At 36.5% G+C, this 12,630-nt stretch overlaps 2 protein-coding genes across 2 annotated transcripts in view; one reads left to right on the forward strand and one right to left on the reverse strand.

Moving 5' to 3' along the window:
• rt (Protein O-mannosyltransferase rt) overlaps positions 1 to 528 on the reverse strand; it is a 64,063-nt gene extending 63,535 nt beyond the window's left edge. Inside the window, exon 1 of the mRNA XM_081743990.1 lies at positions 218 to 528. Coding sequence (XP_081600116.1) covers positions 218 to 388 — 171 coding nt within the window. The 5' untranslated portion in view covers positions 389 to 528. The remainder of the gene's footprint in view (positions 1 to 217) is intronic.
• Positions 529 to 553: 25 nt separating this feature from the next.
• LOC145674177 (serine/threonine-protein kinase Nek7-like) overlaps positions 554 to 12,630 on the forward strand; it is an 87,636-nt gene continuing 75,559 nt past the window's right edge. The window contains exon 1 of the mRNA XM_081744015.1: positions 554 to 617. The gene's annotated coding sequence lies outside the window, so the exon portion shown is untranslated. The remainder of the gene's footprint in view (positions 618 to 12,630) is intronic.

Raw genomic sequence — 12,630 nt, forward strand, 5'->3', positions numbered from 1 at the left:
AATAAATACAATGTAACTTCTTGTTTCTGAATGAGTATGCCAGCTGTAGCGAGTATTGTAAAGTTAAACCCGAAACTTTTTCTTAAAATGTAGGTTGTCCGGCTTCAATTTATCATCGAAAAATTTGCCCCACTTTCTTTTTAATATATACTGGATTTTATTCAGCGTACACATCTTTTCAACATAAACATGATTGGCAATGAATTAATGACCTTACCTCGTCTCTTTCTGGTGTATCCATAGGATTTACTTCTGACAATTTCTTCAAGGTTCCTGTCAGTCGGTCATCTAATGAATATTGCTGTGCATTAGTATTACACACTTTTGTTTTCTTCTTGGAAGATTTAAATCCTGTTTGATTCTTTTTAGTTTTCCCTTCGGCTTCCATTTAACCACTAATTAAGTAAGTTTCCGTAAATATAATACAAAAATTCACGTATACACACTTTTCCCCAGCAATATACATTCACTTAACTTGCCATGTTTACAATATTGCTTCTTCTTTTTCTATCCCATGAAGCAATAAAAGAAAATTTTTCGTTTTCTTCTATGTGTAGCTTAGTTTGTCAAAGATCTCGAGAAGTCATGGGTGTGTTTATTCGATCAACTAAAGACAGGTATGATTTTTTTTTTTTCTTTTACTTCTATGTGTCATGTGTAAACACAATGGTTGATTCAGTTCACGGTTCAATAAGAGAAGTACACTAGGATTTTTTTTTAACGTGTCAATATTATCAGCTGAATTTCTTGTCATGTAAAAAATTAATAGTTAAAAAAAAATTCAGAATAGATAAGCAAAGTCGCAGTCGTGTTAGCCAAGTTGACTATTGAAATCAGGGGCAAGCAAAAATGACGAGGAACGCGGGGGACACCGTTACTCCACTTCCAAAAAAAAAAAATATCTGTAGTATCCCTCCACTTCCTAAAAGATAGGCACGGGGGACGGCGTGACATCATGCGCCCCCTGCCTTTTCAGATTGCATTAAACAAAGAAATTGTTTGCACTAAAAAAACGGTCACGACAGAGCCATAACCAAAATGGCGCTGGAATGAACCTGAATTCGCCCATGTGAAACGAGATTGTTATAAAGAAGATCCATTATAAACATGGGCGGCGATTCGGGGGGCAGTTGCCCCTCCCCCACTTTTTCGAAGTGACCAATTAATGTATATAGTTTCATTTGGAAACGTAAAGTTTTTGTATCTTATAACTGGTTCATAGAAAAAATGGTGCTATATAATATTTGCCTTATGTGAGCACCTATTGGTTGTCTTCCTGTGGAGTTAAGAAAGTTACAAGAATTGGGTTTTAATTGCCACGCAAAATTGCCCAAAAATTAACCTATTGGAGTGCAACAATTCCAGCGTACTTTCATTTCTTCTTCTATATATTAGTTAACCGCTTTGAAAGTAATTGAGAGAACATTTCGAAAAAAAAAAAAACTTTCACAAGTTATTCTTTAACTACACAGAAATCGACAGTTGCTAAAATGTATTTTCTTCTTTCTAATAATAAGAAATATAGATTAAAAAGAGAGTAATAAGAGACAACTTCTACCTTTTTCATTGTTTTGCAGTGTAATATACGAGTAAGTGGTGTATTTATGGGTGTACGAGTGTATATACAATTAAATTTAGTGAATTCAACATAGGTAATAGTATACATGAGAACCCCCTGTCTTCTGTGCGCGAGGATACTTCATATTATATATTTATACGTTACCAAATTAAATCACTGCGTTGTCTTCATTATATGTGCTTAACATTCTATTTTTCCTTTCTAGAATAAATTTTGTTGATTTCGATTCGAAAAATGTTAAATATTTTTAAATTTATATCATGATGCAGACCAAAATCCTTGTTGCATATAATGTAATGCGCTATAGCATATAAAGTACAAGGGCAAATAGGTACGTTCTTTCTTATTTTCGTATCAGTGGATAAGTAAATGAAAGTGGGTTTGTTACCACCTTTCTAAGTTCGTAGATACTCAATGAATAATCCCTAAAAGTATGAGCGTTCAGCTTCTTCTGAAACTCAGACGGTCTTACGTATACTATATCCTCAACATAATTCTAGGTTTTATAATTATTTTGTATAACTGGAGTGTGGAGTGATTCTTAGTATTGTTGTGTTTTGATGTGTTCCAAGAAAGTGAAGACTGTACCTAATGACAACGAACATGTTTCGGGAAGATGCAAAAGTAAATATTTCTTTAAATGTTGTAGCATATGCTTGTAGTATTTACTGTCCTAAGAGTAATAACATACATTTAATGGCATGTGTGGAATTAAAAATATAAGTTGTTCATTAATCTCCAGTTTGCAAAACAAGTCTCATGCATTACTATGATTAATATTATCCTTTATATTTATCTCTTTTACAAATTTCTTATTAAATAATCTGGTCATACAATTTTCCAAGCAGAATTTTAAGATGTTCTTTCGTAGGGCTAGTACCTACTTGCGTTGCTCTTGTCAGTTTACTTAAAATATGAAATACGATGTACGCTATTTTTACTGAAAATAATAGTATCCTATTAATTATACAACCTTTCGTCAAAGTGTTAGAAACAACCAGGGAAGCTAACATTGATATACAAATATTCAGATCATGTCTTGCCCCCCACTTTTAATGTCCAATCGCTGCCACTGATTATAAATAATAAAAGTAGTGACGCTATGGATATCTACACATTATAAAGATTGAATCCAAAATTAAATCAGGCAAAAAACAACACTTGTATTAAACGAAAACATAGGATGAAACTAGAGCTCGAAACAAGCCATCGAACTCTCACGACATTGGGCTCGAACATCACCTGAATTTCGAAGATGAAAGAGAAATTATTATTTTCAATCGTAAAATATTTAACAGGTTGACTGCCATGAGTACCACGTTAATGATGCTCACGTTACTTGCTATGGTTGCCGTAAGTACCAAATTTGGTACTCACCACTTGGTTTCCTTTCTTTCACGTGGGACTATATCGGTATTCAATTTCATGTGCTTTATCATGTATTTGGACAGAGAAAACAGATCATTCTTTAAAACGGTAGCTTTAGAATTCAAATACCTTTAGTTTAAAGAAAGTTATTGCATTGTAGATATAAGAGTTTTCTGTCCGTATATTACTGCTCGAATTGAGGTATATAATAGTAGTATGGGCCTCACCCTATCGCACTCTTGATTATCCAATTTGGGGCCTCATGGTCCATAGTGAATGAATCAGGGATGCTTTGGCCCGGGGTTGCGTCACTTATTGAAATTTTGCTTTTGCTTATTCAGGGGCCATGCACGCTGGCGCGAATGAGTCAGAGGGACCTTGGCCCGGCTGACGTAATTGAATTGGGATTTTTGGATTAGAGGATATGATGATTTTTTTAATTTACTAAAAATATGGTTTGGATGATTTATTACGTTATGAATTAGTACATGTTTATGAGTGCTTTTTATTTTTCGTTCTCTTTTATGGTATAAATTTGGAGATTGTTATCCCTTTGATGAGATGGACTAACACTGGTGCAAATTACATCTTTAGTTTTACGTCCCACGGTTAGGCTAAAGGAGACGGTGACGATGAGAAAGGAATGAAAGTATGGGAGAAAATTGGAGTATCCCGAGCATATTGTTGCCCAGCACAAAACTACTTTCGCGGGGTTTGAACCAGAGGCCCTATACAGCAGAGGTGAATGCTCTATCACTGAGCCACCACGTCCCTTACTGGTGCGAATGAAGTAGAGGTATTTGGTTCGAGCTAATGTGATTGTTTGACGTCGGGGTGACCCTATTTCACTTTTGATTATACAATTTGCCCCCCTTCCCAAGGATCACTCCGGACACATATGATCACCTTGATCCACGTGACGAGAGTGATTTCGTCCCCTTTGATGAGTATAAAAATATTAAAATTTGGAAGTTTTTTTAACTTATCCTATTACTTTTGATGAGACATTTTCGTTATCTAATAGAGTACAATGGTTTACTTTTTAAATTTGGGAGTCATCGTTCCCTTTGATGAGTATTGATTTTGGAGCCTTATTACGTTATATGGAGGTGTATTTAAAATTATTCCCTTAAATTTGATAAGTACTTTGTGATCCATTTTGTTCGGCTTCAGGTGTGAACATGGATACTTTACATGTGTTGCAATCGTCCCGAGTTCGGTTCTAGGTGCTAGTTTAGGAAATGTTGAATTTAACGTCCCCGCGAAAACGATGGTGATGAGAAATGATAGGCCGAAACAGGGAAAAACATGAACTTACTTGACTGAGGATTAAAGCAGGGACCTCACACATTAGACAAGCGCTAAGCAACCGTACCCCATTGAGAAGTTTTAGTTTGTTAATTACTACGTTATAAACATTGCAATCGTCCGAGTTTGATTCTTGGTGCTAGTGTTAGAAAATTTTAACGCCCCCTTGAAACGATGATGAGAAATGATGAAATGAGAAAACATCATAAACTTACTTGCTTGCGGATTGAAGCAGAGACCTCACACATCAGAAATAAGAGCTGAGCCACCATGCCCCATTGAGACGTTTTTAATTTTCTGTGCGAGCAGTTTTTGCGTATGAAAAAGAACATGATCAGATTATGTTATATTACACATTTCTGCTCGTTGTTACGCATAGAAGTTTGTTATTGTGAAATTGCAGAATCTACTTATACTGCATCAGCATCTTTCTCAGCTGACGGACTTTTAAAGCTCAAGTTTACATTTATGTCAAAGACAGTTTCATAACATATCGATGAGTGTTACATTTTCAATCAAGTTTAAGAAAAATGAATCACATTTTAGATGTGTTAATTTGAATGTCATAAGAAACTAACGAGTCAACGGTATGATGTCACGATCAAAATTGCGATACTAGATGTAACGATTGATGTGTAAGGAGAAAAACGTGAATAATGTCACAACTAATCAGATTGTTTCTTACATCATGTTTCGGCTCACGATACATGATGAAAGCTGTGTTTTCATTGGTTCTCCGTGATTTCATTTATTAATTTCCTCGTTTTTGATCGGCTGATAGTGATGTCACTTTATAGTGAACACGTTTCAGACCTAAATAAAATTCTTAATTTCATTTTTCAAGTTCTACTTCCACGAAGATCTTGAAATTGAGCAGGTGTACCTTTTGTGACAGCGTGACTTTACTCCGTTCCTTGAGTTTGAGGTAAGTTATTAAGAGTTTTATTAAACGCGATTCTTAATATCAATGGAGTGCTTTTGAAATGTATTACGCATGAGGATAACATTGTTATCACTGTTTTATTTTAGCATGAAATATTTAGTCTATGGGAGAGCAAATGGAAGAATTAGTGGGAGTACCCTCACTTACTTGACCGGGGATCGAATCAGGAATCCCACACATTAGGAGTAAGCACGAGAAATTTGTCGATTTTGGTTTAGCGTCCCTTCAGTAGTGGGGCTAGGAATACAGCTTAATGTTGTATCTGAGCGCATACTGAGTGTTGAACCCGGGCCAGAGGTGCGTAACGCTAACCACTTAGCTATAAGGAAGCTCAGTTTCTGAAAGTTACCATTAACGTATACAATATTTTAGTTTTTCAAAAAACTACGCACGAATTTGTTTCCCTACAGCGTGCCTTTTAACAGTGAGACGTGGACCTAGAGTTTAATGTGGGATCTGATCTCCCGCCGAGAATCGAATTCGAGTCTTCCTTGTTTAACCGCTTAGCTCGAAAAAAGCAAGCGCATGAGATTTTGTTTCCGTTTCGTGTTCGTCATACGTTTTAAAGTTCAGTGTGAGGGGGAAAATGCTTACTAGAATGATTCTCTCAGCTGAGTTGGAAAACAATTTCATTCATTTTTTTATCACTACAGAAACTTAGGTCAATTAAATGTTGATGTTGATCCCGGGTTTGATTTCCAGTATGACGACAAGAAAATTTTTAAAGTAGAACTATTTGAGATATGATCATTCTTTTAGGATTGATCGTGTAGTCATTTTCATACCGTTAAACTTGTAAGTGAATTCTGATCTGGGAATTCAAATTTAATTCGTCCTTTTTTTCTTTCTCTCGTTTTAGATATTTGTTTTCTTTGCCTATTTCTTTTTGTTTTACCTTACGTTTTCCTGTTTGAATATGGCTACTTCTGGCTTTACTGTCTTGCGAGAAATCAATAGACATTATCGGCGTTTTAATGTCGAAGGACGAATGCTGGAAATTCAAATTAATGCTCCGACCAGTGACACCGATATTTTTGAGTGGGTTCAGACCTCCTTTCAACAGATGTTGGATTATTTATTGGAAAATGTCGACGAATCATCGATGGTTGGATTGTCGATTTTATCTCACGATGAAAAGAACAAACCGTTTTATTTATCTTTTCGGCGTGCAAGTAATCTGACACTGGAAACTTTATGGGCTTCTTTTGATCGCATCCTTCAAAGTAACGATAGTTTTCTCATGAACGAACCGTCCATTGTACATTTTCATCATGTGGATGTGCCCCGTTGATTTGGAAGAATGCGTCGAGGTCTTTTATCAAATGACGAGTTACTAAAACGCAAGAATGGCATTTTACGTGTGAAAAACACCGACAAGAAATGTTTGGTTTATGCAATTGTGATTGCTATTGGCCTAAAAAATATAAAGATACAAATAAAAAACTCTACAGACAATATCAGGACCAAAGAAAGTGTGTTGTTCTCCCTGACGTACATGAACTTTTTTCCAGATTCTCAGTGAATTTAGACCATGGAGGATCCGTGGAAGAATTGCGACAATTGCAACGCTACTTGACCAATTATAAACTTACCGTATACACTAGCTTTTCCGGAGAGGATATTTTGTATGAAGGGCCTGGTGGCGAAGACAAAATTCCAATCAATTTAATGTGCATCAATTCTCATTATGACATCATCACGTCATTAACGTCCGTTTTTTCTACCAACTACTATTGTGTTGCATGCCACAAAAAATATGATCATCTGAATAGACACGACAAGAGCTGTTCGGCCATGTGTGAGAAATGTTTGCAGAAACCGCCATACAGTAAGACCAATACGGAGAAGCAGTGTCCAGAATGCAATCGTGAATTTTATGGTGAAACATGATATACAAATCATCTGACTGTACCATATTATAAGGGCTAGCCAATATGCAAGATGGTGAAACAGTGTTCCAAATGTCTACGCATTTATTCGTTTGTCCGTACAGGAGAAAGAGAACACCATTGTACAGATTATTTTTGTAATATGTGTCGTAAACACGTTATGTCTACCCACCAGTGCTACATGAAGCCTGATACAACTCAATTAAAACCTGGAGTTCCATCAGTGTTACATGCTAAGAAGACTATGATTGTCTTCTATGATATCGAAGCCACACAGGATACTTTCTTCGATGAAGACACGTTCATTCATAAGCCCAATTTACTGGTAGCCCAACAAGTATGTTACAACTGTGTTCAAGATGAAGATATATATCATCCGTGTGAAGTTTGTGGACAGCGGGAACATATTTTTCAAGATAATCCGATCAGTGCCTTTCCTGCGTATTTACGTCAACCACGACCCAATATCAAGCTTATTGTATCTTTGGCACATAACTCTAAGGGATATGATGGTGATTTTATTCTTAAATCTTTTGTGGAAGAACATGAATTGAAACCTACTTTGATCTTGAACGGAGCAAAAATTTTAAGCATGAAAGTGAATCACTTATCGTTTATTGACTCCTTAAATTTCATACCAATGGCTTTAAGTAAATTATCCAAGGAATTTTATTTACCAGCGACCAAAGGATATTTTCCACTTTTTAATACTGCTGCAAATCAAACGTATGTGGGAAAATTACTGGACATCCATTATTATGGTGCAGATGAAATGAAAGTGGATGAATGAGAGAAATTCATGACATGGTACAACGAACACCAGAACCATACGTTTATTTTCCAAGAAGAATTCGTGAACTATTGTGTCCAGGACGTCAACATACTTCGAATGGCTTGTGTATCTTTCATGACCACTTTTGAACAAGAAACTTACGTCAATCCTTTCCTGGAGGCTATCACTTTGGCGAGTGCGTGCAATTTAGTATTTAGACGAAATTTCTTAAAACCCAATACTATTAGCATTTTTCCTGCACGAGGATACCGTCACAGGAATAATCAGTCACGGATTGCTTTGCAGTGGTTTGCCTACATGGAGCAAAAAGAGGGACATCCAATTCTACATGCAGCAAGAGGACAAGAAGTTTATGTTGCTGATTTTCATCTGGACGGCTACTACAAACATCCCGACACTAAAGAGGAACACGTGTATGAGTTTCAAGGTTGTAGAATCCATGCCTGTCCTCTCTGTGTCCCTACAGGCCGTGATCAGCTCATTTATGAGAACTCCGAAGAAACGATGAACTATCGCTACGAGAGAACACAGCGTAAAATGAAATTATTACGATCCATGGGATATAAAGTACATGAAATGTGGAAATGTGAATTTCGTCAAGTGTTAAAATCCAATCCAGCATTGGCCTCTTCTTTAAGCACCCATCCTTATACTAATAAGACACCGTTAAATCCAAGAGACAGCTTCTATGTTGGCCGTGTTAATGCCATTAAATTGTATTACGTCGCAAATGAAAATGAAGGCGAAGAAACTAAATTTTTGGATATCGTTTCACTGTATCCATATGTGAATAAATATGGACGGTATCCAATAGGGCACCCACGAATATATCTACAGGGAGATCCAGAAATGCCCACCATTCAAGATGTCAACGGATTAGTCAAGTTAAAGATTTTGCCTAGCAGAAATGTGTTTCATCCAGTACTTCCATTTCGCTCAAATAAGAAGTTGTTATTTCCACTTTGTGCTGCCTGTGCCACAACATTAAATCAAGATTCTGAATGTACACATTCCGACAGTGAACGAAGTCTAACAGGAACGTGGGTGTCCTATGAAATTCAAAAAGCCATTGAACTTGGGTATCAAGTCATTGAAATTTACGAAATTTGGGATTACATCACCGTATATGATCCTGAAACCAAGACTGGTGGATTATTCAGCGAATACATTAACACATTTTTGAAATCTAAGCTAGAAGCTTCTGGTTGGCCTGCGAATTGCGTCACCAAAGAAGAAAAGCAGCAGTATATTCAAATGGTACAACAACGTGAAGGCATAACTTTGGATGCAGCAAATATAATGACAAATTCAGCACGTCGTAGTCTTGCAAAACTCTGTTTGAATGCCTTCTGGGGACGACTCGCTATAAGAGACAATTTCAGCCAAACAACCATCATTAACGACCCCAAAGAACTGTATCAGAAATTAACTGCTCCAGATATAAAAGTCAACCAAATTTTACCTGTTAATGATTTGTTGTTATACCTTTATTGGCAGTATGAAGATGATGTTCCAGTACAAAATCACAATGCTAATGTTGTCCTTGGAGCATTTACAACGTGTCAAGCTCGTCTGGAACTCTAAAAATATTTAGAATTGCTGCAAGAAAGAGTACTATATTTCGACACAGATTCCGTAATATTCACGCAGCGACCATCAGAGCCCACAATAGAACCAGAAGTATTTCTTGGTTCAATGTCAAATGAACTGGAATCAATTGGACCAAAAGCATACATTAAAAAATTCGCGTCTGGTGGCCCAAAACAGTACGCTTTAGAAATCTACGACCCCGACACGAAATCAACCAGTTGTGTATGCAAAATTCGTGGATTCAGTACAGCAAGCCAAAAGTTAAATTTCAATAGTCTGGAGCAAATGATCGTTAATCAATCCAGTGAAAAAATCTCCATTAGCATGCCACACAAATTTACAGAACCCACGATCATCAGCTTGTCACAAAACCTGAAGAAAAGAAATACAGTTTCAACTAGAAAAAACGCCGATTAATACCAGACACATAGGAAACATTGCCGTATGGGTATAAAAAAGCCAAAACAGAATAACAGCCATATTTTTCCCTAATCCCACCAACATCACCTCCCAAAGACGGGCAAAGAATCAACCGCAACACGGAACATGCTTCAACGATGCACGAACGGAGACAAACTCAGATGCAGAAGATGACATTACCTTGCAAAAAACAGTGGAAGAATAAAAAGGAATTCCGGTACGTCACATTTGCGTTTCTTTTCTCACCTCACTCTCTCTTGATCAGTTAGTTTATGTTCTTGTTCGATGTTAATAATCTGTTTTTCTTCTTTCGCAGGAAACAAAATAAATATTACCACGTATGTTCATATGTTTTCTCTTTACAGAATTTGTACCCGTCATGTACACGTCTTTCTTTGAAGAAAAATAAATGCACACAAATATGGTGAAAAAAGAAATTCTGTATTTTATTTCACATGCTAAAAATAAATGTACTGAAACATGAAAAAAATTAATTCTGTGTTTTAATTCACATCCTAAGATCAAATTCTTCTTCTGTACTGCGATTTCAATTTCTTTTTCTGAATCAGTTTACCGGTAAAATAAAATTTCTGAAATCAATGTTTTGCGAAAAAATCTAACTAAATTTTTGGTTCAGAACTTTTTCGTGTACGAAATAAAAAAAGTTTGTGTACAAAATAAAATTCTGTTTTAGAAAATTTTTTGTGTACGAAACAAAACTGATTCAGAAAACTTTTTGTGTACAAAACAAATTTTTACAGAAAATTTTTGTGTACGAAACAAAACTGTTTCAGAAAAATTTTTGTGTACAAAACAAAAACTGTTTCAGAAAATTTTTTGTGTACGAAACAAAATTCTGTTTCAGAAAAATTTGTGTACGAAACAAAAAATCAATTTTCGTCACGAAACTGCTCCGACTAAATGAATCGATTCATTCTGATAAAGGTGGCAACACTGAAAAATCACGCGACCATACCGATTGTTACCGATTGATTGTTGTTACCGGTTGTCACGCGTAATGTTACCGATTGATTGTTGTTACAGCGAACACAGCAAGATTCGACCCAACAATCCTAAAGGTCTGATTCATCTCTAAATACAGCCAACTAAACAATAAGGTTATGTTTATACCTTTTAATGCCAACGCTTAGCACTGGTTCAACAAGGTTTCCTTCAAGGTCAAAGTCGTACACGAAGTAAAAAAAAATGATAACACAGATCTCCTTTTCTATGTGAAACATAAACCTAGTGTGAGAACGGCTCGCACCAAAATGTGTAATGTAACATAATCTGTTTAAATCTGCTCTTCTTTTTATACGCAAAACTGCTCGCACAGAAAATTAAAAACTTCTCAATGGGGCATGGTGGCTCAGCGCTTATTTCTGATGTGTGAAGTCTCTGCTTCAATCCGCAAGCAAGTAAGTTTATGATGTTTTCTCATTTCATCATTTCTCATCATCGTTTCAAGGGGGCGTTAAAATTTCCTAACACTAGCACCAAGAATCAAACTCGGACGATTGCAATGTTTATAACGTAGTAATCAACAAACTAAAACTTCTCAATGGGGTACGGTGGCTTAGCGCTTGTCTCTAATGTGTGAGGTCCCTGCTTTAATCCTCAGTCAAGTAAGTTCATGTTTTTCCCTGTTTCGGCCTATCATTTCTCATCACCATCGTTTTCGCGGGGACGTTAAATTCAACATTTCCTAAACTAGCACCTAGAATCGAACTCGGGACGATTGCAACACATGTAAAGTATCCATGTTCACACCTGAAGCCGAACAAAATGGATCACAAAGTACTTATCAAATTTAAGGGAATAATTTTAAATACACCTCCATATAATGTAATAAGGCTCCAAAATCAATACTCTTCAAAGGGATCGATGACTCCCAAATTTAAAAAGTAAACCATTGTACTCTATTAGATAACGAAAATGTCTCATCAAAAGTAATAGGATAAGTTAAAAAAACTTCCAAATTTTAATATTTTTATACTCATCAAAGGGGACGAAATCACTCTCGTCACGTGGATCAAGGTGATCATATGTGTCCGGAGTGATCCTTGGGAAGGGGGGCAAATTGTATAATCAAAAGTGAAATAGGGTCACCCCGACGTCAAACAATCACATTAGCTTGAACCAAAGACCTCTACTTCATTCGCACCAGTAAGGGACGTGGTGGCTCAGTGATAGAGCATTTACCTCTGCTGTATGGGGCCTCTGGTTCAAACCCCGCGAAAGTAGTTTTGTGCTGGGCAACAATATGCTCGGGATACTCCAATTTTCTCCCATACCATCTCCAATTTTCTCCAATTCCTTTCTCATCGTCACCGTCTCCTTTAGCCTAACCGTGGGACGTAAAACTAAAGATGTAATTTGCACCAGTGTTAGTCCATCTCATCAAAGGGATAACAATCTCCAAATTTATACCATAAAAGGGAACGAAAAATAAAAAGCACTTATAAACCTGTACTAACTCATAACGTAATAAATCATCAAAACCATATTTTTAGTAAATTTAAAAAATCATCATAACCTTTAATCCAAAAATCCCAATTCAATTACGTCATAGCCGGGCCAAGGTCCCTCTGACTCATTCGCGCCAGCGTGCATGGCCCCTGAATAAGCATAAGCAAAATTTCAATAAGTGACGCAATCCCGGGCCAAAGCATTCCTGATTCATTCACTATGGACCATGAGGCCCCAAATTGGATAATCAAGAGTGCGATAGGGGGAGACC

The sequence above is a fragment of the Thermobia domestica genome, chromosome 2 (genome assembly GCF_964235325.1).
Source record: "Thermobia domestica chromosome 2, izTheDome1.hap1.1, whole genome shotgun sequence".
NCBI lineage: Eukaryota > Metazoa > Arthropoda > Insecta > Zygentoma > Lepismatidae > Thermobia > Thermobia domestica.